Source organism: Tasmannia lanceolata, unplaced genomic scaffold (assembly GCF_043159265.1).
Source record: "Tasmannia lanceolata isolate RefF3 unplaced genomic scaffold, GAP_Taslan_0.1 ptg000020l, whole genome shotgun sequence".
Lineage (NCBI taxonomy): Eukaryota > Viridiplantae > Streptophyta > Magnoliopsida > Canellales > Winteraceae > Tasmannia > Tasmannia lanceolata.
The window spans coordinates 33972167-33996426 of NW_027518697.1; the positions used below are offsets into that span (position 1 = coordinate 33972167).

The window sequence follows — 24260 nt, forward strand, 5'->3', positions numbered from 1 at the left end:
TTTTTTTTATCAATCTTCAATAATTCTAGATTTCTTAAAATGTAAGTCCTAAGAATTTGATAGTTTTTAAACTTCGCAGGTATGAAATGACACCCGATTGCTTCCCCTAACAAACGATAGATATGGGTTATAGCGATCCATTTCTAAGGAGACTTGTAATGAGACCCATTTCTAAGGAGACTTGTAATGAGAAATTTAGTAGCAAAGAAATGCAGGGTTCCATTGCAAATTTAAGAATTAAATCTGATCAATTCTCATACTATTTGATTTGAATTGTAAAAATTATTTCACCAATATTCCTTCTCAAATTCGACTTGTTAAATTAAAACCTGGTCATTGAAATCAAAGGTCTAGTTCTTGAATCTTCAATCCCAACCAAAGGACTCAAAAAATAAACCAAACGGGTTTACTTTCTCCTCCCATTCCAGACATTGGAAGAGTGGGGATAAAAATATAAACCCAACCACAAATCACAGGATATGATTTACCACAAGCTAAATAAAATAAAATTACTCTCCAATTGCAAGCATACCAAAATAAGGAAGAAAGAAGTAAATTAGGGCGCAATCAATCTTCTATTTTGCCATTTCAAAAACAAAATCAATCTTCTATTTCACAAATTAATAACAAAGCAAAAACTGAATGAAACACGAAGTATATTATATTCCATCAATCTACTATATCACAAATTAATACACCAACAAGAACTGAATTAATCACAAAGTACATTATTTTCCACAATGAATATCACAGGTTTTTTCTTAAAAAATGGACAATAAATATAACAGGTACTATCAACAAACATTGAATATCAAACAAAATCACCGATTTCTTGGTCCGTCCTTATCGCCGTCCTGATCCATCAGTTTGTGCTTGTCAACGAGTTTGTTGAGGGCAGATTGAACGGCGTCGTGGCCACTGATGAGCAACCGGGTGATGATCTCTGGGTCAGTCTCAAACCTGGCATCTTCGAATTCTCGGCGGGCATTCTCCCTCAGCACATCTCTCCACGGGATGCCGTAGGCGTCAGGCCAGGAAAAGAATCGGGTGGCTCGGAGGATGTCTCGGTAGAGGTTAAGTGCCTCGCGGCGAGTACTAGTGAGTCGACGCCGGACCGTGAGCTCATCTTCATCATCTTCCTTCTTTGTAGGGTTCTTGACTATATGGCGTTCCAACAGTTCCTCCACCGTGTCTGGGCCGTTGTGTAGGAAACATCTGTCAATAAAATTTCTGGTGGTGGTAAAGGAAACGGAGATTTTCCGCCATTTCTCCACCTTCATGGCCATCTATCTAGGAATCAGGATTTTCTTTATTAATAGTACGGGTGTTTTGGCGATTTGCAGGACTCAGATCGAACGATTTGCGTCCAATAAGTTGATCCGGTGAGTAATGAGTCTCTAAAAATGGGATTTGACTAATTCAAGTTCATGTTGGAGAAGGCATCAAAGAAAAAAAAGTTTGAAAACAAGGAAAAAATCTCTACTCAAAATAAATTTTATTTTTCTTGATTTTTTAGCCACTTCTCATTCTCTCCTCACTCATGCATTTTCAAGTCTCTCCTACTCCCACCCTTCTTGTCCCTCTCTCACCACCTGAAAAAATAATATTCCTTGGTAAACATTCCTGGTTGCCAAACATGAACAAAAATATGCATCAAATTCCATCATACAACAATAAAATTAACATCTTACATCTACAATAATGTGAGGGGACATAAAATTAAGCAAAAAAATCTCACAATTTCAAGCAAACTGCACAGAATGCATTCATTTTTTATTTTTTTTGAAATGGCGAGATATATTGATTAAATGGAACCGAGTTGGTCCTCAGAATACAAAGGGAAAAGAGAAAGAAGATAAAAACACATCAGCTATACAAAATACAATTAAGGTGGAAGATCATCAAACCACTCTAAACCCTGCCTGATGACCCCAGTCTTGGCTAGTCCATCAGCTTCTTCATTGGCTGATCTTCTAACATGGGCAAAAGAAATTTCCGACCCCGCCACCCAGTCCAAAATCTCCTCAATAAGGCTGAGAAATCTCCAAGAGGGAGGAGCTTTACCCGCAATCCATCTAATAACATTAGAGGAATCCCCTTCCACAACAACTTTATTCAAGACAGGTCTTTCGATGTGAAGGATACCAAAGTATGCTGCTTTTACTTCCACTTCCGACGAATCTAAAATCCCATTCGGTCCAGAGAACGCCCACTCCACAGCCCCTACATTGTCCCTCATTAGTCCTCCAACACCGGAAGACCCCAGGTTTCCAAAGGATGCACCATCCACATTCAGTTTACTCAAACCCACAGGCGGCGGAACCCACTTCTGAACAATCTTCTGCCTAGTTGACCCTTCCATACAAATGACTTCCCATCTTTCCCACAAATCATAAGCCGACACGAATCTGAACAAAGGAAGACTCTTCGCCCATTGGATAGACATAGCTATAATCCTCTGATAAATACTGAAGGATGAAGTGGCTGTGCCCTCGAAAACCCTACCATTTCTTACAGAATGCATTCATTTTGATCCATGTAAATTAAAAAGAAGAGAAAAAAACAGTATTTGTACAGTCCTAAATTACGAGAACTGAGACAATATGTGAATGTAGTTAGAGAAACAAGATTTTCAATGAAAAGTGAAGACAACATCCATCTTGATTCCTAAAAAGTGGAAAAAGTAACCAAGAAGGGGGCACATTTGGCAACCATGAAAAGGGGGGGGGGGATGGGAGTGAAGCCTCAGAAAAATAGGAAAAAATATATATAATTTGACATAACATATATGTTTTCACTGGTTTTTAGGAATATCTCATGCTCTCTCCAATCTCCATGTTGTCCACTCTTGCCCTCTCAAGTCTCTCTCCCCTACCTCTTCTGTTCCCATAATCCCATTTCACAATTAGACCCATGATATTCTATGGAGTAATTATTCATGGTTACCAAACATACCCTACATAGTGTCAAATTAAGAGAGAACCGTATAAGAGTAGGGCTAGAAAGGCAGGTTAGCAATCATCAAATATACTTCAGGCATGTTTTGAAACCATGAATTTGTTTTTCCTGAAATCCTTTCCCTTGCAAACTACATTTTCAAGGTTTGGGCAATCCCTTTTTCCAGGCAAAAACTATTGCAAGTAGAAGTAGAACTCTATATGGTTTTTTCCCAAGAGAGTTTTACGTGAAATTATAGTTACCTAATCACGGTAAAACTATCGTAAAACAACGTCCTGAGTAAAAGTTTTGGATGGCAAACTTTTTCAGTGTAAGGTTTTCCTTTTACGTTGATCCATTGTTTGCAGTAAAAAGAGATCTAAACCAAATACAACGTTCAAATGACCACTAATTTTACAGTGTAAAACTCGAAGATCGCTTAGCCATCTAGTTTTATGAAAATTAAATCAGTGGGCTAGGATGATCTTCTCTAGAAAAATTTTGGGCCGTGGCCTATCCACAATTGGGACTATTTAATGAACAGTCTAGATAGCGCTTATGGATGGGGACCATGAACGGTTTAAATCATGCATATGGGTGAGCCACACTAATTCACTATTCAAGTGGTCCACAAGTCGAATGTTTAATAACTTCAAACTCCAACTCTCAGTTTGCCAACAGTCATCTTGTTTAAATAGAGGCGAGTGGATAGTGTAAAGTAAACATGAAGTGATCATGGCCATACACCAATGATATGCACCACACACTACTTGGAAGTTGGGGCCAATTTTGTCTCAATAGTATGTTGGGAAATTCTGATCAACCACTATGCACAACAATCCAATCACCAAAGTTGAGAAATAGAAAGAATTTGAAGTTATTATGGGAAGGTGCAAGCTAGATTATGAGCAAAGCAAATCATATAATAAGTGGAAGGGAAATCAAGACAATCAAGACATGCTGGATCAAAAGCAAGATGCATGTCTAAAGTCAGGAACAAGAAAACAATCCGGAGAAAGGATGGCCGTGTTTGTTTAAGATTATGACAACCGGTTGTGAAGGCCAGACCGATTATCAGACTCAAATTTAAATGTAATCTTGAGTCCAATAATAGGTTTGACTCTCACAATCGGTTCTCATAATCTTAAACGAACAGGGCTTTAGGGTCTGACTGGATTGCAGGAATATTCAGGAAAAGTTTGGAAAGGAAAATATTTCTAAAATTTCCTACGTTTTTTGCAAGCAAAAAAGATAACTTCAACCAATCCTATCCAATTTTTACTTAAGAGGGACATTCAATTAATGATAAAATCCCTTTAAATTAATCATAATCATGACATTTCCTTCTAAATTGTGAAAAGAAAAAAAAATCTAAGAAACAAAGGCAGATTTCACGGAACAGAAGCAGGTCAGACATACCAAACTTGACAATCCCACTGATTTAGGGAATTGAAGAGAAACAGAGTAGAAATTCAATAGTTCACACCAAAGCAATGAAAGGAGAGAACAATAGACAAAATAAAATTTTATCAAAAAGCAAAGAAATCTTTTAAGAGAAAGTGACACTCATTCTCATAAAACAGTGAAAAATCAGCAGAAACAACAAATAGGAGTGAAAATCCTACTTGACTCCTAAGCATCCTCAACCCTTGTGTTGCGTGCCTAGATGGGTTCCACTTAAGGTAGAATAAATTAGTTTATATTTTGTGGAATTTTCTCTCTAGTTATTTGGTATGGATAGGAGTCTTAGAGATAGGGGTTATCTAGATTGGCTTGGGTAGGAGTAATAGAGGAAGTGGTCAAGTGGGTTTTCTATTTATAAATAACATGTAAGTAGTAAGGGTGTAGCATGGGTCGAGCTCAACCTGAACCCGACGGGTTCAACCCGATTTTGGCTCAGGTAGGGTTGGCATTTCCTCAGGTTGGGTTGGGAAAAAACAATCTGATTTAATTTTGGGTTTGGTTAGGGTTGAGGCCTTGGCAACCCCACTCCACCCGAACCCGACCTCTGTCCTCTAATTTTATCATGATTTTCTTAGGGTTATTATTTTTTTTCTTGTATTTTTCTGTTTGGTCCCTAGGTGAACCCGAACCCAGCCCGACCCAAGTTGCACCCCTAGTAAGTAGTTTTTTTGAAATCAATGAAAAAAGTTTATCCTGAAAATTGTCTTTTTGGACACAGAGGACTGACCCTTCCCTCCAAAGAAGATCAATCACGTTGCGAACCAATTTGGGTTCGTAACACCTCGCTTCTCTCTAATCCTGAGCATTAAACTAATACAAAGCGGCTCTCCCTGAGCCAAACAAACATCCCACAAGAGAAACAGAAAATTATAAGCCCTATGCTACTATTGACGACATTTTAGAATATATTGGGCAGGTCATCGGTATCTCTAAACTAAATATGTTGAAATGAAAGAGGGGAACTGAGCAACTGGAAGAGTAAAATGAGGATTTCATGGAAGAGAATACCCTGGAGATGCAAGGAATGAGAGAGAGAATGATGAAATCCGTACCTTTGGGGGGGGGGGGGGGGGGGGGCTGGAATCTGAAAGAGCAGCGGAGAGTTTTGAGCTTCCGTTGTGGCCTTTCCTTTTGGCGATCAAATGAGTCTCTGTCTTTCTCTGTTCTCTCGTCGGGAAAGAAAAGGAAAGGGAAGTAAACTGATGTGGCAGAAAGGAAAGTGAAGGAAAAGAAACCTGTCAGATGAGCGTTTCGTTGCACAGAAACCTCACAGAAACTACAGAAATATGCGTTTCGTTACAAGAAAACTCAATAGAAACCTGTTAAATAGAAACTGTGATAAACTGATATGGAAAATGATGCCAACATAGAATCTAGTCTAAAATAAGTGGGTCCAACCCTCTGAAGTCGATCAAAATAAGAAAACCATGAGAAACAGAAGTTGAACAATAACAATGCCAATCAAATTGTCACAAATAAAGAGTTGCCACACTTTGACCGCTTTGGTAGGGCGACCATCCTCGGTTCTAAGTCTTTTATCGTCCATCTAACAACAAGTGGATAGTACTGAAACAAATCATGAGTTAACAATAACAATTAAAACATGAACGGTCAAAACCCAATTAAAACATTAATCATGAGTTAACAATAATATTAACAAAAACCCAAGAATCTCACCAAATTTCAGAGATGAGAAACACAATAGCAAATTTCTCCCAAAAATTGACCAACAAAAAAAATATATCTATTTGCTTACAATTACTGTTGAGCATTAAACGCGAAAAAGATACTCAAAACCCTAAACACGAAATCGTGACCCGAGAATCTCACCCATAAAAACCCACTACTCTGTTCACAGAAACCCCAACCCTAAAAACGAAAATGATAGCCGAAACCCACTCTAAAAACGAAAATGATAAACCCTACAATCCACAAATGGGTATTGAAGAAACCGATCGAATCAAAGAGTTATATGAAAACCCATCAGAGCATGAGAACCACAAAATCAACCCAATAAAAAACACAAGAAGAACAATCCCTAGTTCAGGTTTTTATAAACCCTATTTTCTGAGATTTTAGAAGATGAAAAAAGGAAAAAAAACATTGAGAAGAAAGAAGAGAAATTGAGAGAGAGATTCGTACCTGGTAAGAAGCTTGGAGAGGGTGGAATTGACGAGGATGCGTGGAGACAAGCGTTCGGAGGTTGAAGACGAAGTCGCCTGTTTGTTTTTTACGCACAGCAAGAGTCGGGGGAAGGTGAAGGAAAAGAGGGGTTTCCGATATTAGTGCTCGGAAACGAACCTCGATCAAAGTCGGGGAAAGGTATTTTCCACGTATTTATTTTTCTTTTCCACGTAATTTCAAAAGAACACAGCATAAGAGATCGAAAATGGGGAGAGCAAAGAGTCGAGAGTGGGAGAGGGACGAGCAATGAAGAGCAATTGTGGGCCTGTGATCTCACAAAAGAAGGGGAGCGATAGAGCGTCAAGAAACCCTAACACGAGAAGAAGATCTCACCCAGAGAGCTTCCAACAAGGGTTAAAGAAAAACGGGAAGGGAAAAAGAACATGAGCTAGGTCGTAAATGTTCGTGTTACCTAGGGCTGGCAATTTCACCCGAAAAAGCGGGGATCCGCCCCGCCCCGCCCCGTTCGGGGAGGGGATTCCCCGAAGGGGAAGGGGAATATAAAAATTCCCCGGTGCGGGGAGGGGAAGGGGATGGAGTTGTCCCCGCCCCACCCCGCCCCGCCCCGCTAATCAATGCCATTTTTTGTAAATTTTTAAGTGTTTTTTTTAAGGAAAACTACTAGAAGCTCTGTGGATCGGCTACAAGATTCCCCCAAACATAAACTTAGCTTGTCTTTTCCTTTTAATTAGCTTCTGAGAGCATTTTGGGAACTATAATAACCTTTTCACAGATGTTGAAATAATAAAGACAAGCTGAGAGCCTGAGACGCTGAGTGTATGCAATTATCAAAAAATCGTAGTGCCAACAGAATTTTAGGGTTGGGTTGCAGGTTTTAATTTTCAACAAGAAAAATTTAGTTACTAGAAATTTGTTTCATGTCAGCACTAGACTGAATTGCAGTTAAAGAAATAAGTCATTTGTTGATTTTGTTCTCTTCTCCATTCTCATTTCTCATGCTCATCTTGGGGTTAACATGCTATACAGAATGAACTAATGAACATTATTTTGCGTGTGTGAGCGCCCACTTATGGACTTTTAAAGTTCATTGTGACTACTGAAATAGTTACTTTTTGCACATTGGCTGCCTGTTAATGAAGGTAATCCTGGTGCTCATTTCCTATTTATCATTCCATAATTTATGCAGAAAATTGCTGAAAGATGAGGTCCTGTTGTTATTTATGTTTGTTGTCTCATCCATGCATTTCTTATTTTGTCTATCTGTTTGTTGATCACATGAATAGAATCATAGCATTCATCACAATATTGTCTGTAATGGACGTAGAAGAAAGAAGCTCTGTTTGCTGGTTTGGTTGGGTTCCAAAGAGGGGGCGGGGCGGGGATTTTGTCCCCGAAGGATGCGGGGAGGGGAAGGGGAAGGGGAAGGGGAAGGGGATTAGATATTCCCCGCAGGGAGGGGAGGGGGATTCCCCACCATCCCCGCAGAGGGGAAGGGGAAGGGGAGGGGGAAAATTCCCCGCAGAGGGGAAGGGGAAGGGGACCCCAACATCCGGCCCCGACCCGCCCCGTTGCCACCCCTAGTGTTACCGTCCTGAGCGCCCCCCCGGGGGGGCGCCTAGGTATGGAAAAACGGGAAGGGAAAAAGAACATGAGCTGGGTCGTAAATGTTCGTGTTACCGTCCTGAGCGCCCCCCGGGGGGGCGCCTAGGTATGGAAAAACGGGAAGGGAAAAAGAACATGAGCTGGGTCGTAAATGTTTGTGTTACCGTTCATCACTTCTTGCGCTTTAGTAGTTCATAAAGCCTCCCATTCATCACTTCTTGCGGACCCGCTATACATTTCAAATGGGGACCCGTTATACGAACCAATGGGAGACTTTATAAACCACTAAAATGCAGGGAGCGTAATTGCGTTGCAACGTAGGAACACTTTTCTCTATTTTTTATTGGGCAATGATAAATTGGCTTTCTTATGGGAGATTTCCTCGCTTCGTTTGGTTGCACAATAACTCGGCAACTATTGGAATTTGGTTTGGATTTGGCATGTCTTCCACATTTGTTGCCAAAATGCATTGGACCCCCTTTGATTGTCTTGGATTTCTCTCATGTAATAATTGCCTGTCACTTTCTTTCCCCTTCTTCAAAAAGCAAAGAGTTATGGTTGAATTTTCTAGGGAATGGTGCTCTCTTTCTTTCTCCCTATATTGGTAATGACACCCATTACTTTTTTTCCTACTCTTGGAAATGATCTTGCTTGAGACATGAGTGGATCCGTTTGACACCCCTAGCACTAGACATGGCAAACGGGTGGGTCGGGCCGGGTCAACCCGCGGGTGATGCGGGTGCGGGTCACACGGGTCGGGTCAGGAGATGACCTGCATTTTTGAGGGTCATAATTTTAGTGACCCGCGAGGCTTGCGGGTGGGTCGGGTTTACCCGCGGGTTACCCACAAATTCAAACAATAGTTTATTTTGGAAAATATTATCACTGGATTTTGATGAGGGGGGTATGGCCGGCACTGTGGGATGATCCAAACCGTCCATTAGATGGCCCACAGCCTAAATAGGTTGTGCCCCAAAAATCATTTCAATAGGTTGATCCTAACCCTCCGATCTATTGAGGGTTAGGATCAAGTGATCAACCCTCTAACATTCAAATCGGAGGGTTGGGATCAACCTATGGTGCTAGCCACAACCTATTTATATTCTATGGTGCCAGCCATAACCTATTTAGGCATTAAACCCTTAAAAAATAGATTAGCATAACAAAATCTAACTAGATTAGCATAACAAAATCACCACCCTTTAAAAAGCCAAGTGACTTGCGGGTGCTCGCGGGTTGACCCGATCCGACCTGTGTTTTTGCGGGTTGGGTCACCCGCGGGTTAGTTTTAATGGGTCACTAAAACTCAGACCCGTGCCCGCAAATTTGCGGGTGGGTCGGGTCGACCCGTGAGCACGGGTCGCTTTTGCCAGGTCTACCTAGCACTAGGGTTAGTATTTTTTGAGAAGGGGAAAATTGCCAATGGGGGACATCAAATTACAAGAATTGCCAAAGGAGGACACACTTTTGAAAATTTGTTAGAGGGACGAAATGGGGGTTATCAAGTCTCTAAAAGGGGGTTATCAACCCTCTAAATGGGGTTATCAAACTCTCAAAAGGGGGCTATCAATCCTCTTTAACAATTTTTCAAAATTGTGTTCCCAGTTGACAAATCTTGTATTTTGGTGTCCCCCTTTGGCAATTTTTCTTTTTGAAAAGTATTGGAAACACAATAGGATGATCCATACCATCCATTTGATGGGTCACAATGTAAATAAATCTTCCCATAAAAATCATTTTCATATGATGATCCTAGCCCTTGATCTAGAGAGGAACTGCATACCATCATGTAAACCAATTATAGCCGTGCAATACTTCTTAGTTTTTACGGGGCTTATACCAAGCGGACCACAATAGGGTTTAGAGTTTAGAAAGAGACGCGAACTGAAGAGATTCACTCCCTTTCTTGTCAAAATCCAAAAACCCTTGTTCGACTATCTTTTAGAGCAGAGAAGCGGGCAATGGCCTCTCGACTTTCTACTCGATTTCTTCGCCTCGCATCAAACTCTCCCACCGTTGTCAACAGCTTAGGGTCCCTCCATTTCATCTCTCTCTCCATAGCTTCATTATATTTATGGCTTTATCGAAGGATTCAGTGTCTTAAATTTTTATTCAACTCATTTTAAAGTACTGATTATTTAGCTCCACTGTTATTGAATTCCTCTGTTCCTTTTTAGATTACTGCATCTAAAAGACAGTTTTCTTTTTCCAGAAGTTAAATTGTCTAGGCCCTATTTAAATTGCTGGAATTTTGTGGAAAAGTTTGCAATCCAAACAGGGCCTAATGGAAAAAGGCTCAGATTTGGGTGTCTATGACATGCTATTTTACGCTTAATATGCACAAGTGGCTCATAGTTGATAACATTCTGCATGTTAAAATCCTAGAATATGATCCTGATCCTACGGAAAACGCTTTTCAAACTCGCATGAATCCAACCTGATGAAAATCATTCAATTCACTCAGGAAATGGAGCACTCTATAGGGTTTCATGATGATAGCAAATGATTATGATGATTAGCAACTTTAATAATCTCTGATGGAGAGTATGTTGAACTACCAGTTTTGCTAGTTTGGGAACTAGTAAACGGGGCCTCGATGTTAAGGCCTGATCAAGTCAGCTAAATTTTATTTTTCCAATCTTTAGTGTTGTTTCTTAGTGATAGAATCAACTAAATCTTTTTTTTTTCCATATTTCAATGTTGTATTTTAGTAAAAGTGTTATTATTGTTATGCATCTATAAAAAATCATTTTTATTATGTATCTAAATATGAATTTGTTGTCTTTGTCAGGAATTGGAGCTCGAAAATGAAGGTGTTTTGTTATTCTATTGCGTTTGTTCATGCACTTTTTCGAGTTTCTTGACTATTTACAAGGAATATCTTTGCAAAATGGGTCATTCCATTTCATTTGCAAAGATTTGATTCCGACACTTCTGGTTGTACAGGTCAATCAAGTCACTCAGCCCTGCAGCAGTTACTCTTCTAGAGCGATCGGAGATCAAACTTACCATTCTGATTCCAAAAGTGTCGTGCAGAACAGATGTGATTCTAGTGGAATGGCATCACCAGAGGTTCGGCCTGATTAAAGAAAAGACTGTGTGTGCTCTATAATCTGTGCATTAATAGTTTGTTTATAGTCAGCATTGATCAATCTGAAACCTTTTGTAAGTTAAGGTGCTGTTAGTAGATTTCTTTGGCGGTGATAAACATTTGAAACAACTCGGCCTGGAAAACTTCCACCCGTGGTGCCTATGTTTCAATTGTATTTTACTCACATTTCTAATAATTACAAAAAACATGGAAATTTTGTAAAATAAAATAAAGGGAAATGATATCAGCACAACCATGTTTTGATATTTTCACTAACTTATCTTGCCTTTTAGTATTTAAAGAGCTGTCAAAGGCTATTACAGTTCCCAAAAAGCTTAAACAATCCAATTAAAAAAGAAAAGACAAGTTGGGTCTCTGAAATTATTAAAACATGGTTGTGCTGATATCAGTTCCCACAAATAAAAGTACTTTGAAATTTTGCAAAAAAAAAAATATTACTATAATATCAAATTATTTTATGAGAAATGCTAAAAATTATATTGATTGTGAGACTTTCAAAATTATTGCATTTTTCTTGGAAATTGCAAAAAGCATGGCATGATTTTGAAAATCATCAATAATTTTCAATATTCTTCTAACCTTTTAAGCAAGCAAATATACTTCTAGGTTCCACATGGTTATCAAGATATGGATCGGTATCGAAAGAGCAACATGGTAGGCTCACGCAATCATAGAATCGGGGAGAATGTTCCAAGGAGGGCTAAAATCCACTTTCTTGTTGACACGGTAAGTACCAGGGCATGTCTCTAAATGTTCTTTTTGTTCTATGGCATATGTAAAGAGGAAATAAGATGACAAAGCAGCTGAGTCTTTTATTAAGATTTCATCTATTTCTATTAGGAAATTATTCGAACTAGATTAACTTAGTCTCAAGTATGCATTGTGTTCATAGATGATGGATTTTTTCATTTGCTGTTATCACTAATTTGGTCATATGCTCCTTTGAGTGTAATATATGATGATATTTTCTCTTTATATTGTTATCATTGAAGTGGCCAACATTTTCTTCAGATTGGTGGATAAGCTGGAACTAACCGAAAACTAAATGTCCATCCATAGGTCCAAACCTATGTTGCATCGGTACGGATAAGAGTGTTGGAATCCGACTCGGGTATCAAGTGTCGGATTCGGCAAACGTAAAAAAGAATGATTCGTGGATTCGCCAATATATTTAAATCAATCCTCAAATTTCTTTTTACATAAGAATATGATTATAACAAGTAATATATTGAAAATTTTAACAGGCTGAGTAGATATAAATATATAACGCTTTATTTCCTTTTATGAAACTTACTATTAGGATGGATAAAACTCAGAACTTGCAATAATTTTTAAGTTGTGGTAGTAGTTTTTAGAAAAAAAAACCGATGAAAGAGATCTAGAAGTGTCTCAAAGAATCCTGAACTAGTGGAAACCGAGACGTCTCCGACACGGATTCTTCACCCATTTAGAAGAAGAATCCATGTGACATGGGTCCAAACACTAGGCATGCTGACTCAGGACGAATATATGGAAGGGAGGACTCTAGGTAGGGTCAAATGGATCTGAGTTGGGTTGTAATCTAGACCGTGATAGGGAATTGGTTACAAGGTTTTGGTATAGAAGGATGTAGGTTTCGGGATATGTATGAGATTGTTTAAAGAGTTTAGAATAGTGATATAGACTGGTTTAAAGTTTTATAGGTCGTGCAGCTCAAGAAATAAATTTTTTGTTGTACAGTTTTAGGAAAAAGGTTGCAACAAGTTTTGGGACCAGGATAAGGTTTTTTATGTGGATTGTAACAGGTTTAGGAAAATTTGGGGTTAAATCTGGTTCAGGAATAAGATGCAGGAAAATTTTACAGGGTTTTAACAGTTGTAACAGATTTGTCAAAAGGGTAAAGATATATGCAAAAATCAGTAACCCAAATCAATCACTCAATCTGTGGTATATCTTGAATGAAATTGGCAGCATAATTGTAATGAAAATTTTGTAATAGATCGGTGATAAATCTATCACCAGATTATAACAGACAGGGTTTCAAGGGTCAAAGGATAGTTCAATAGTTCTTGGTCTGATCTATGAAGTTTGTTAGTTTCTGTGTGGATCAAGGGTTCCAAAGGTAATCAATAATCTAAAGGGAAGGGTTATGTGTAGATCTGCTTGCAGATTTGCAGAGAAAAGTTTTTGTGGACAATTGGAATGACTTCAGGGCTTTTGGTTCTTCAAAGTTGGGATCGTGATTGTAGTTGGAGGTTTATGGAAATAAATAAAGTAGGTAAAGAAAGATAGAATTATGGAGAAAAGTAGAAGAAGAAGAAGAAGAAAGAACTGAAAAGGTTTAGGGATAGAAAAGGATCTAGAATCACACCAGGGGTCTCCTAGGCATCACACTTAGGAAAAACCAAAGAAATCCGTGCAATAGCATCACACCATAGGCTCGACCATGAGGACCTCAGCCACTATCATAAAGTTAGAAAATCACCTCCACACATAAGGTTTAAAGCTTCATCTTTTTTTGTCATTCATTCACCCACAAGCAGTGAATGTTTCTCTTTTTTAAGAGATAGAAGGTTTTGGTAGTTACATAATTACCCGGGGCCCTCTATTTAAAAGGGGGACTGACATATGGCAATGCGTGGTTATGGTAGGGCATAATTAACTAGCGCTCTCTATCTTAAAGAGAGAATGGCACATGGCAATGGGAGGTTCTTGTAGTTACATAACTTTCTGGGACTCTCTTTAAAAGAGCGATTGACACATGGCAATGGTTAGTTATGGTAGAATTAACTACCTATGGTTCTCTTTTTTAACGAGAGGCTGACACATGACCCCCTGTAATTGTCTCAATACAATGTCAGAAACTTAAAATGCAGCAAAATAAAAAAAATGAAGTACAAACTAACATATGCAACACTGACAAACTAACATAATGCACGCATCGGAGTTACGGCATAAAAAAACGTTGCACTGTATGGTGTCCTAGTAGTAGCCTAGCACAAACTAACTAAAAATCTAACTATATCTGAAACTTTGCATAATCTGTGCTGTGGAGTCCGAATCTATCTCGATCAAAGCTAGGAAATCCTTCATCGAACCAAATGGAGCTGATATGTCATGATCAGTGTTTAAAAACGAGGATGTGACGCGGAACGCGGCCAAGAAAAACCTTGTTGACTCGGCACGGACGCTGCCAAGAATGCAAACACAACTCGGGAGAGTCATAGGAGTTTTTATTGACTCTGTAGGGCAAAACGCGGAATGCAGATGTGGTGCAATGCGGAACGCGGCCAAGAAAAAACCTTGTTGACTCGGGTGAGTTCCTTGTCGTGTCAACGAGTTTTTAAACACTGGTCATGATAGTGACTTTCTACCTAGTTGTTCTCATAATATCTGCTAGCAAAAAAGGCACGTGATGATGTGCGCTACAACGCTGAAGTAACCCGTGCCATACTTGTAGGAAAAGCGTGAACGACCTTGAACAAAATGGTACATGTGGGCTTGGCTTTATATATGTCCATATTACAATTTTATTATGGGGTGAGTGGGTTGGCTGGTCTACTCCTTCACCCCCAACTTAGGAAACCAATTTTGAGACAGCCCCTTAATATGTTGGAGGCTTTTATATATATATATATATATATATATAATGCGTATTGTAGGCCCAATAAGTGGCATATTTGCCCATTAGAATTTTAAGGATTTTTATTTCCATGTTTTAGTCTTTAGGGATTTTATTTTTCATGTTATTTTATTTCCATGTTATTTAATTGCCTATATATAGGCCTCTTGTATTAAGGTTTTTAGAGATTTTGATGATGAATGAATGAATTGAGAACATAGATTCTCCCCTATCCCTCTTCTTCTTCCCTTTATTCTCCTCTTAATTCCTAGTGGATTCTAGGGTTCTTCTTCTCTTAATCTTCTATTTCTCTCCTCTAATTTCTTCTCTCTTCTTTCCTAGTGGATTCTAGGGTTGGTCTCTCCTTCCCTCCTTCTATTCTTCTTCTCTTCCCCTTATTCTTCTCTTTTCAACTCTATCTTCTATTTTCCCCCATGGATCACATCAAATTGGTATCAAAGCAAAAGATCCCAGCTCTATCTCTCCCTGTTTTTTTTTCTTTCTAGTTTTTTTTTCGAAGAAGGGGTGGGGGGGGGGGGGGCAGAATTAGTCTCACTTAGTTGGAAGTGGTGCTCAAGGTAAGAATGGGGGTAAGAGTAGAGTTACTTAAGGGGGGGGGGGGTGCCTAAAGAAAAAAAAGGGGGGTAGAAATATACCTTATAGTATAAGGTATTCAATGATTAACAGGGGGTGTCCAGGGAACAAAAGGGGGGGTTATCGTATGGAATAGCTTACCTTAGCAAGTGACTTTGGCAACTTATCTTTCTCTTTGCCTTTGTGAAACTTGCTGTGTAAGTTACAGTGAAACTTGCTCTGCAAGTTACATACACAAATTCTTAGCTGTTGCTTCTCTGATAAAAGCAATACTTAACTTGCTGTCAAAGAAACCCAAAAATGGAAACTCTTATGGAGATTTCGAGGATGCATGCCTACAATGGATCAAGGCTCTTGATGCATACCATAAGTATTATGGTTATGATCATCAAATAACCATACATCGAGTTAAGAATACAATATGTAGAGATGAAAAGGTGAAATGGGGACACTTCTTGAAAGAGCGCAGTGACTTAGGTATGCCTTGTTTTAGTCGATGGCAAAATATCCGTGATGAGTTCGCGAAGGTCTATGCTCGAAAAGCTTATTATTGATATCATCAGAGGCAAAGACAAGTCCAACCCCGAGGAGCCTGGGAACAACAGACTCAGGTTACTTTGGATTAGCACTCAGACATGATAGCTAATATGAAGGTAACCTTGAATCGCATTAGCAAGCACCTTGGGTTTAAGGCTCCCATGGAGGCCATGACTGTCAGGAACTCATGCTCAGCCTACCCATCTCCTTCTTCCCCTGTTGATGAGGCTGCATCTCTAGAAGGAGAGGAAGATCCCATGACTGATATTGTCGACTCCCACGACATGCCAGACATAGATGATGCTAGTGGTCTGCCAGAGGCCATTGTCTTAGAGCCAGACACATGTATTTTCAGTGGTCAGTCAGATGATATTGTTGATGAGGCTGATGTCGATGAGTATGATGATTCCGAGATTCTCTCAGGGCCGACTGCCGAGCATCGAGAGAGGGAGCTCAACACTTCCACAGCTGAGGCAGATATTGTGGCTGGGCCATGTGAGGCCGGCCCATCGACAGAGTCGACAGAGCACAGCCGCGAGTTAGAGGTGAGTGTCCTGACCGATGAGCCATTACCGGAAATAGATGATCGAGAGCATATTGTGGAGGATTGCCATATCTTTGAGCACATTGTAGGACTTTGTGTTGACACAGAGGAGATATTGGTAGATATTTATTCATGTGGTTATGGTAATGCCTATGGATGTTACATCCAGCACAGGTGAGATCACTTGCATGTTTCAGCAGATGATTGGATTGATTGGGATTACTATTTCTACATTCTGTTGACTTGTCAAGGTGGATTGCTTATGCCGATCTCTATTAGGCAAATGTATGACACCGATGGTCTTCTATTACTACTGGAGTGGGTCATTTATATATTTGATCCAGGTGGACTAGAACTCGAGGCGAGTTCATTTCAACAAGGAGAGAATGATGTGTATTGTAGGCCCAATAAGTGGCATATTTGCCCATTAGAATTTAAGGATTTTTATTTCCATGTTTTAGTCTTTAGGGATTTTATTTTTCATGTTATTTTATTTCCATGTTATTTAATTGCCTATATATAGGACTCTTGTATTAAGGTTTTTAGAGATTTTGATGATGAATGAATGAATGAATTGAGAACAGAGATTCTCCCCTATCCCTCTTCTTCTTCCCTTTATTCTCCTCTTCATTCCTAGTGGATTCTAGGGTTCTTCTTCTCTTAATCTTCTATTTCTCTCCTCTAATATCTTCTCTCTTCTTTCCCAGTGGATTCTAGGGTTGGTCTCTCCTTCCCTCCTATTCTTCTTCTCTTCCCCTTATTCTTCTCTTTTCAACTCTATCTTCTATTTTCCCCCATGGATCACATCAATATATGTGGAAACGTTTTCTGCGCGATACCTCAGATAAGTTATCTGAGCAAGAGCTCAAAAAATCATGTGGGCTCACATTGTTTGGATGATCCAAAGCATTCATTTGATAGGCCCTTACATAGATAGGGTGTGCCCAAAAAATCAGCTCCATAGGATCATCCTAACCCTTCGATTTTTGGAGGTTAAAAATGGACAGATTTGTGGAGGTTTATACCCATCCGCTTTAACCTCCACAAATCGAAGGGTTAGGATAATCCTGTGGAGCAGATTTTTTGTGCACACTCTATTTATCTTTGGACTATCCAAATGAATGCTTTAGTTCATCTAAACAATGTGGGCCCATATGTTTTTTTGAGCTCTTGCTCAGATAACTTATTTGAGGTATCGCGCAAAAAACGTTTCCCCTATATATAGGCTGAACCTAGCCCTCTAATCTATAGAGGTTTCCATAATTTAAAAAGCATAAAGGAGGGGGGTAGGATTGAAATTATGTGGCTTTAATTGGTGCCTTTGTTAAAAAGCATAAAGGAGGGGGTAGGATTGAAAATATGTGGGTTGAATGGGTGCCTTTGTTAAAAAGCATAAAGGAGGGGGTAGGATTGAAAATATGTGGGTTGAATGGGTTCCTTTGTTAAAAAAAGTCAAAAAAAGTGATGTGTAATTCTCATAGAATTTTGGGAGAAATTCAAATAATTCTCTCCTTTTCTCTTCTGCTATATATATATATATATATATATATATATATATATTATATATATATATATATATATATATATATATATCCGTGTGTGTGGGCATGGGGCCACACCATTCGATGATTCAAACCATTCATTTTTTGGGCCCCAACTTAAATAGGTCGTGCCCCTAAAATCATCTCCATTCGATGACCGTAACACTCCGATCTGTAGAAGTTTCCATAACGTGCCGTCCCTCTACAGATCAGAGGCTTAGGATAATCGAATGGAGATATTTTTGGGGCAGATCCTATTTAAGTTGGGGCCCAACAATCGAATGGTTTGGATCATCGAATAATGTGGACCTCACTGTGGTTTTTTGAAAAAAAAAAAAAAACCTGCACGATGTGCGGATACCATACAAACTCTCTCTCTCTCTCTCTCTTTCTCACTTTATGTATATAAAGATGTCTTAAATCTTAATACGTAGGTCGACTTACGACATGTATGTGTGACAACTATGTTTTATGCAAGAACTTTTTAGAAAGTGGTGTCTTTGTTACATAAGTTGCCAACAACCTCTTATTGTGATAAATCAGTCTGTGTTTGAGAAGTTTTGTTCATATTAAAAATTAAATGTTTAGCTAAATACATCAATTAAGCTTAAGTACAACAAAGGATATCCGTTGATTATTATAGCATATATTAATCACTTGATTTTTTTGATTTAAGAGGTACAATATTCCTGCAATGCACTTTCAGTTAATTTTGTTTCCTTGTTATGATAAGAGGCTAAAGCACTTGAAATCCCGCAGCTTTTTGACCTAAAAGAATCTAAAGAGGCTCTCTATGATGCACTTGATGCTTGGGTTGCATGGGAGCAGAACTTCCCTATATCTTCATTGAAGAAAGCAATGTGTACTTTAGAAAAGGAGCAACAATGGCATAGAGTTATTCAGGTATGAGAAAATTTCTCAATTTCTCTGTGCTTATTCTAAATTTATATTGATTTAAGAGCCATGTTTGATTTATATGTATTGGTACGGACACCATAAAAGTAATAGTTCCTATAAAAGTGACGAAACTTGTGAATGTTCTTATATATCGATAGCATTGAACCGTCTTTGTTGAAATTTTGGATCAAACAAGAACAAAATTAATTCATATTTAGACAAGGAACACATTGTGTTGTGTAAATTGTCGGAATCTATGTTAAATATTGTATCTGTTTGAGTGCTTGGTGAGTGCACTGCTTGATGTTGTTAATTTCAGAATTGATGGGTCGCGCTTAGGAAATCCACAGCTGTCAAGGTAGTGTTGCATTGATAGAAATCATGGAGGTGGGTAAGATTGTTTTTGGTAGGTCTGGTAGTGGTGAAGGATTCCATTGAGGCAGAGAGATGCTTAGGCAGTGGCTTTGGAACTTGGGAGGGGAAAGAGAATTTATTTGGTATAAAAATTTCAGATAAATATGGGGTTGGTAGGTGGGGTGAAGTTTTAGTGGTTCAAGAGTGGGTGCATGGCGGCCTGTTTGTTTGGTCATTGAGAAGCTCAAAGATTTTATCCTATTTAGGGAGAGAGAGAGAGAGAGAGAGAGAGAGAGAGAGAGAGAGAGAGAGAGAGAGAGAGAGAGAGAGAGAGAGAGAGAGAGAGAGAGTTGGGTTTTGGGAAGATGTTTGATTAGATGATGTTTTTGTGCGTTTCAACCGTCTCTCTCTCTCTCTCTCTAAATAGGCAAGGTTTTAAAATTCGACCGAAATCCACACCGAAACCGGAATTGCCAAAACCCGAAACGGTACCGGATTTCGGCCAAAATTTTGGACGCGACGTAATTTCAGTTTTTTAAATATTTCGTCCCAAATCTCGAGAAATTTAACCCAAAAATCGCAAAATTTTTAATTATATAGCATTTTCCTCGAAATTTTGACTGAAATTACCATAATTTTGGAAATTTCGGCTGGGATTTGGTATTAATTAATATATTATTTTTTAATTGTGTACCCAATTTCGTTCGAAATTTCGGCGGAACCGAAATTTAAAACCTTGTAAATAGATTGGTAGGTCATAAAAGGAAGAGCATTCTAGAGTTTTTCAATAGGTCTGGTGGGAAGGATAGTATGGAATTGGTCTCTAAAAGGCATCCCAAAAATGATGAGATTGTGTGTGTGTGTCTGTATGTAATTGCATATTCCCCATTTGAGGGATACAATTTGGGTTTGGGACTTAAGGTTATGTTCTTAGTATAATCTTTTTCTTCATTTATTTATTAATGAATTAGAGGCATCTTCTAAGTGATACACATGGCTTCCCCTAGAGTCAAAGTCTGTGCATAATTGCATATCCCCATTTGAGGGATACAATTTGGGTTTGGGACTTAAGTTAAGGTTATGTTCTTAGTATAATCTTTTTCTTCATTTTTTTATTAATGAATTAGAGGCATCTTCTAAGTGATACTGATGCAAATATTAGGCCTAAATAAGTGGCATATTTACCAATTAGTATTTTATTAGGGGTATTTTAGTCATTTGGTTATTTAGAGTTCTTATTTTAGTAGGCTTCTTTAAGAGTTCATGTTTAGTAGGTTTCTATCTTTTAGGTTGTTTATTTGTCTATACATAGGCCTCTTTACAGCTTATTTTGTAACTTTGATTGGTATTGAATAAAGATGCTTCTCCCTCTAATTCTAGTTTTCTTCTTCCCTCTTCTGATTTCTTCTCTTCTCTCTCTAAATTCGTCTATTCTTCTCTTCTTCTTCTACTTCTCCCTAAATTCGTCTCTTCTTCAGGTTATTTTCGTCTCTTCTTCCCCCATTCTTCTAATTCTATCCCCTTTCGTCTATTTCTCTCCCCTTTTATCAAATTTCCCTTCACGGTCCTACATAAGATACATGGCATGAGGTGCTTCCCCTAGAGTCAAGGCCTTTTGTTGAACGACAATTGTGAAAACTGAAAAGTATATATGGATACTATGTACTAAGAAAAATGGAATTTAGTCTTGCCAACATGAGTTCTCTTTGTAAGGAAACAAAGGATTCATGGAACCATCTTTTCCTCCCATATAACAAGGTATTCTCATCTGTCTTCAAGAGCTTCGGTGGTTTATAGGCTTTTTTAGTATCAACCATGGATCTCCTTTAGGATAGTGATGTAATCCAGCCATCATCTTAGCCATTGGATTTAGTTTTTGGGAAAACTACTAGAGACCCCCTAGATAAAAACGTGTCTACAAGAATCCCCCAACATTTTCTTAATTACCAATAGTACATTAATAGCTTTTAAAATTTTCTTTTATCCATTTTACCCTTAGTTGTAGATAACTTAAAAATTCGTATAGTCTCCCACTTCATCAATAACGGCAACATTAAATCCTCTCTCTCTCTCTCTCTCTCTCTCTCTCTCTCTCTTAAAGGCATCATCCCTCTTTATGAGATTTTATATGGTTCTATTTTTTCAAAAAAGACTATGTGTCGCACTGTAGGATGATCCAGACCGTCCATTTGATGGGCCACAACATAAAAATACTTTACAAGCCTCACCATAGGATGATCCAAACCGGGTTGGGATTATCCTATGGAAATGAATTTCCGGTTTGGATCATCCTATGGAAATGAATTTTGGGCTGGCCTTCTCTAAATATGGGCCTTGCCAGAATCAGTAGAGTCCTCGAAATTGAGAACAAAGTGGCCATCAAAGCTTTCTCTAGCTTTATCGGTATCAATGATTTTAACAAAGTGGAAGTGGACACTGTCCTAACAAGGCAATGTATTTTAATGTGGAGCCCTATGGATTTTAAGTAGATTCCTCAAATGTAATATCATGTGCTTTGATTGAAATTTAGTAACACCACCTTAGAAATTTGATAACCGAATAGGGAGGGAATCGCTAAGGGTCCATTTCGATTCTAAAAAATGGACGAAAAGGGACAATAAAAGGTCTTTAATTCCTGTCAAAGGCATTGGCCGACTGCTCGGTTAACAAGGAAAGCAGAATTTTGATTTCCAGAAGTTTCCTTCTCGACCTTGTTTCGGCCAAAGTGGCACCCAAAAATAGTGCTTCGGTTTTTCGCCTAAATCGAGAGGATTCAGGTAGGAATCTCTCTCTCTCTCTCTCTCTCTCTCTGTATATATATATAAGATGAAGTGGTTCTATTCGTTAATAGCAAGCCCTTGCATCGATGGAGAACTTTCGGGTGGAAAATGGCCACAGAGAAGTGCACTGGGGTGAAATCTCTCTCTCTCTCTCTCTCTTTACCAGCTACCACTCGCAACCTAAATAGCTTCTCTCTCCATTGGCAGCTTCTCTTTGGGGCAGACAATGAGAGCTCAGTGGAAACTCCGTGTTCCGAGTGCTTCTCATTGTTGGAATTGCCATTTATGACATTTCTGGCATGCTTTGAGCGGGTTGCTTCTATACCCAAAAATTCTTTCCCCTACCAGAGAACGAAAGGGGAAACTCGAAAGAATTGCCCTACAAATCGAAATCGACTTCCTGTGATGAAAATCTGATAGCGGTTTGATTTTGTGCGGTTTCCGAAATCAAATTTAATACGGGTATGGAAAAGTACGTTGTGTCTGGTGTCTTTTTATTTGTATCTGGGTTTCCTAGCCCAACAAAGAGCCATGACCTGAGTGTTGGAGAAGCACTGCTGCAAAACCGGCGCTTTCAGATGATCCTGCTCCAAGCCATCTTCCACATTGCATCTCCAACCCTCCAGTCAAGAACCACCAAACTTTATGCACTATTCTATATCACATTTGGAAAATGCTAGATTGAATAATACTTGCCTCTGGTTCGACAACCATCAAATGGAAGAGAAGAACCTGCAAATCTACCTCCAGGCACTTGTAGTTGGCAGTCCACGGTCTTAGTTTTCTGGATAGATTTCAGGTAGTCCACTGACAAGAAGCTGCAAATCGACCTCGACGCACCTGCAAATTGACCTCGTCTCCTTCTCTATCGCTTCACAAGGGAATCGGAGCATCCTTGGGTTCTTCTTCCCTGTTTTCTTCTTTTTCATGCTTCCATTGGATTGCTTTTCGAAGCATCAATGTGTTCTTCCTTTTTCATACTTGCAAATGTTGGTGGATTCATTAGTTATCGAGGGGGCTGATAGGACCTTAAGTCCCTGTTTTTAGAGGGCTATCTGGGACCCTATTTTTCTTTCTTTCCTTTTCTAATCTCTCATTCTCTCTCCATACAAATAAGAAAGAAAAAGAAAACGAAAAAAAATCCCTACAAGGCATTCAGCTACAACTTGCTTACTTTCAAGGTACCTTTTTGGTGGAGATGATCCATAAAATGCGGTTAAGTCGATGAGTAATTGGCTGGGTACCCTCAAAGGTTAGTAGATTCCCTGGAGGAAACAGTTAATATTATTCCAGAGCAAGAAGTTCAATCCCGTCACATTTAGAGATGCAAGCTCAGAGGCTAGTTCTTGGCAATAGTTGTGGAAAACCAGTGCTTGCAGTTGACGATTTATTTTATTTGTTTATGACATCTCGACCACCCTATTGGTCGATGGGGCAGTGCAACACACTAATGAAATATGAAATAAATTATCTGGGTCATGTACAAAAAAAGGACAAAATTGCAACGCGATTAACTTCTGAGATCAATCAAACAAACTAGGAGTAAAAAATAATTTGAAATCTAGTAGATTTTAATCCCACAATGAAATTGAAGGATTTTTATGATTGTAATGAATTAAATCAGGTTCTCTCTATAGATTTTTGTTTCATGAGATTGAAAGACACCAACACTTCTTCGGAACTGCTACTAGTCTAAGGTAGACCTATATAATTTTACAATTATTTTTTTTTTTGTTTTTTGGTTTTTGTAAAAAGCCCATCAGCTCTTGATGAAGTCAGAATTCTTCTTTTAGAATGTGTAAATTCTAATCTAAATTGGCCTTAGCTCTAAAAATATCACATCATTTCAGCCCATGGGAACTTTGGCTAGTAAATTAAGTTAGTAATGATATCATTATTGGAGGATTTTGGGAAGAAATGGTTCTTGGAGACATTGAGATATTTCCGCAACCATTGAAAAGCCTTAAAAATACTCGTTTGTGCTGGAAAACAACCAAACTAGGTGAGATAAAATTAGTAAATGACGGGGCATCTATTTTTGTGTGGAAAGCAACACCCGAGCGGAAGCTAGAAGCATTTTTGAGGTCATTAGATATTGTAAGGCCTTAGGATTCTTGATTGTTTTGGTGGAATCTGACAAGAAGGTCTCAAT

At 38.8% G+C, this 24260-nt stretch overlaps 1 protein-coding gene and 1 long non-coding RNA gene across 8 annotated transcripts in view; one reads left to right on the forward strand and one right to left on the reverse strand.

Annotated features, from left to right (window-relative positions):
- Positions 1-606: 606 nt before the first annotated feature.
- Positions 607-6971, reverse strand: LOC143854165 (uncharacterized). Its single transcript, XR_013237444.1, has 2 exons — positions 6544-6971; positions 607-1592 (listed from the first exon to the last, which is right to left on the reverse strand). It is a non-coding gene; the product is annotated as an uncharacterized LOC143854165 (long non-coding RNA).
- Positions 6972-10041: 3070 nt separating this feature from the next.
- LOC143854646 (pentatricopeptide repeat-containing protein At4g18975, chloroplastic-like) overlaps positions 10042-24260 on the forward strand; it is a 37193-nt gene continuing 22974 nt past the window's right edge. For all 7 annotated transcript variants that reach the window (XM_077364703.1, XM_077364702.1, XM_077364701.1 and 4 more), the window contains exons 1-5: positions 10042-10180; positions 10940-10961; positions 11095-11220; positions 11867-11986; positions 18837-18980. In XM_077364703.1, coding sequence (XP_077220818.1) covers positions 10110-10180; positions 10940-10961; positions 11095-11220; positions 11867-11986; positions 18837-18980 — 483 coding nt within the window. In that variant the 5' untranslated portion in view covers positions 10042-10109. The remainder of the gene's footprint in view (positions 10181-10939; positions 10962-11094; positions 11221-11866; positions 11987-18836; positions 18981-24260) is intronic.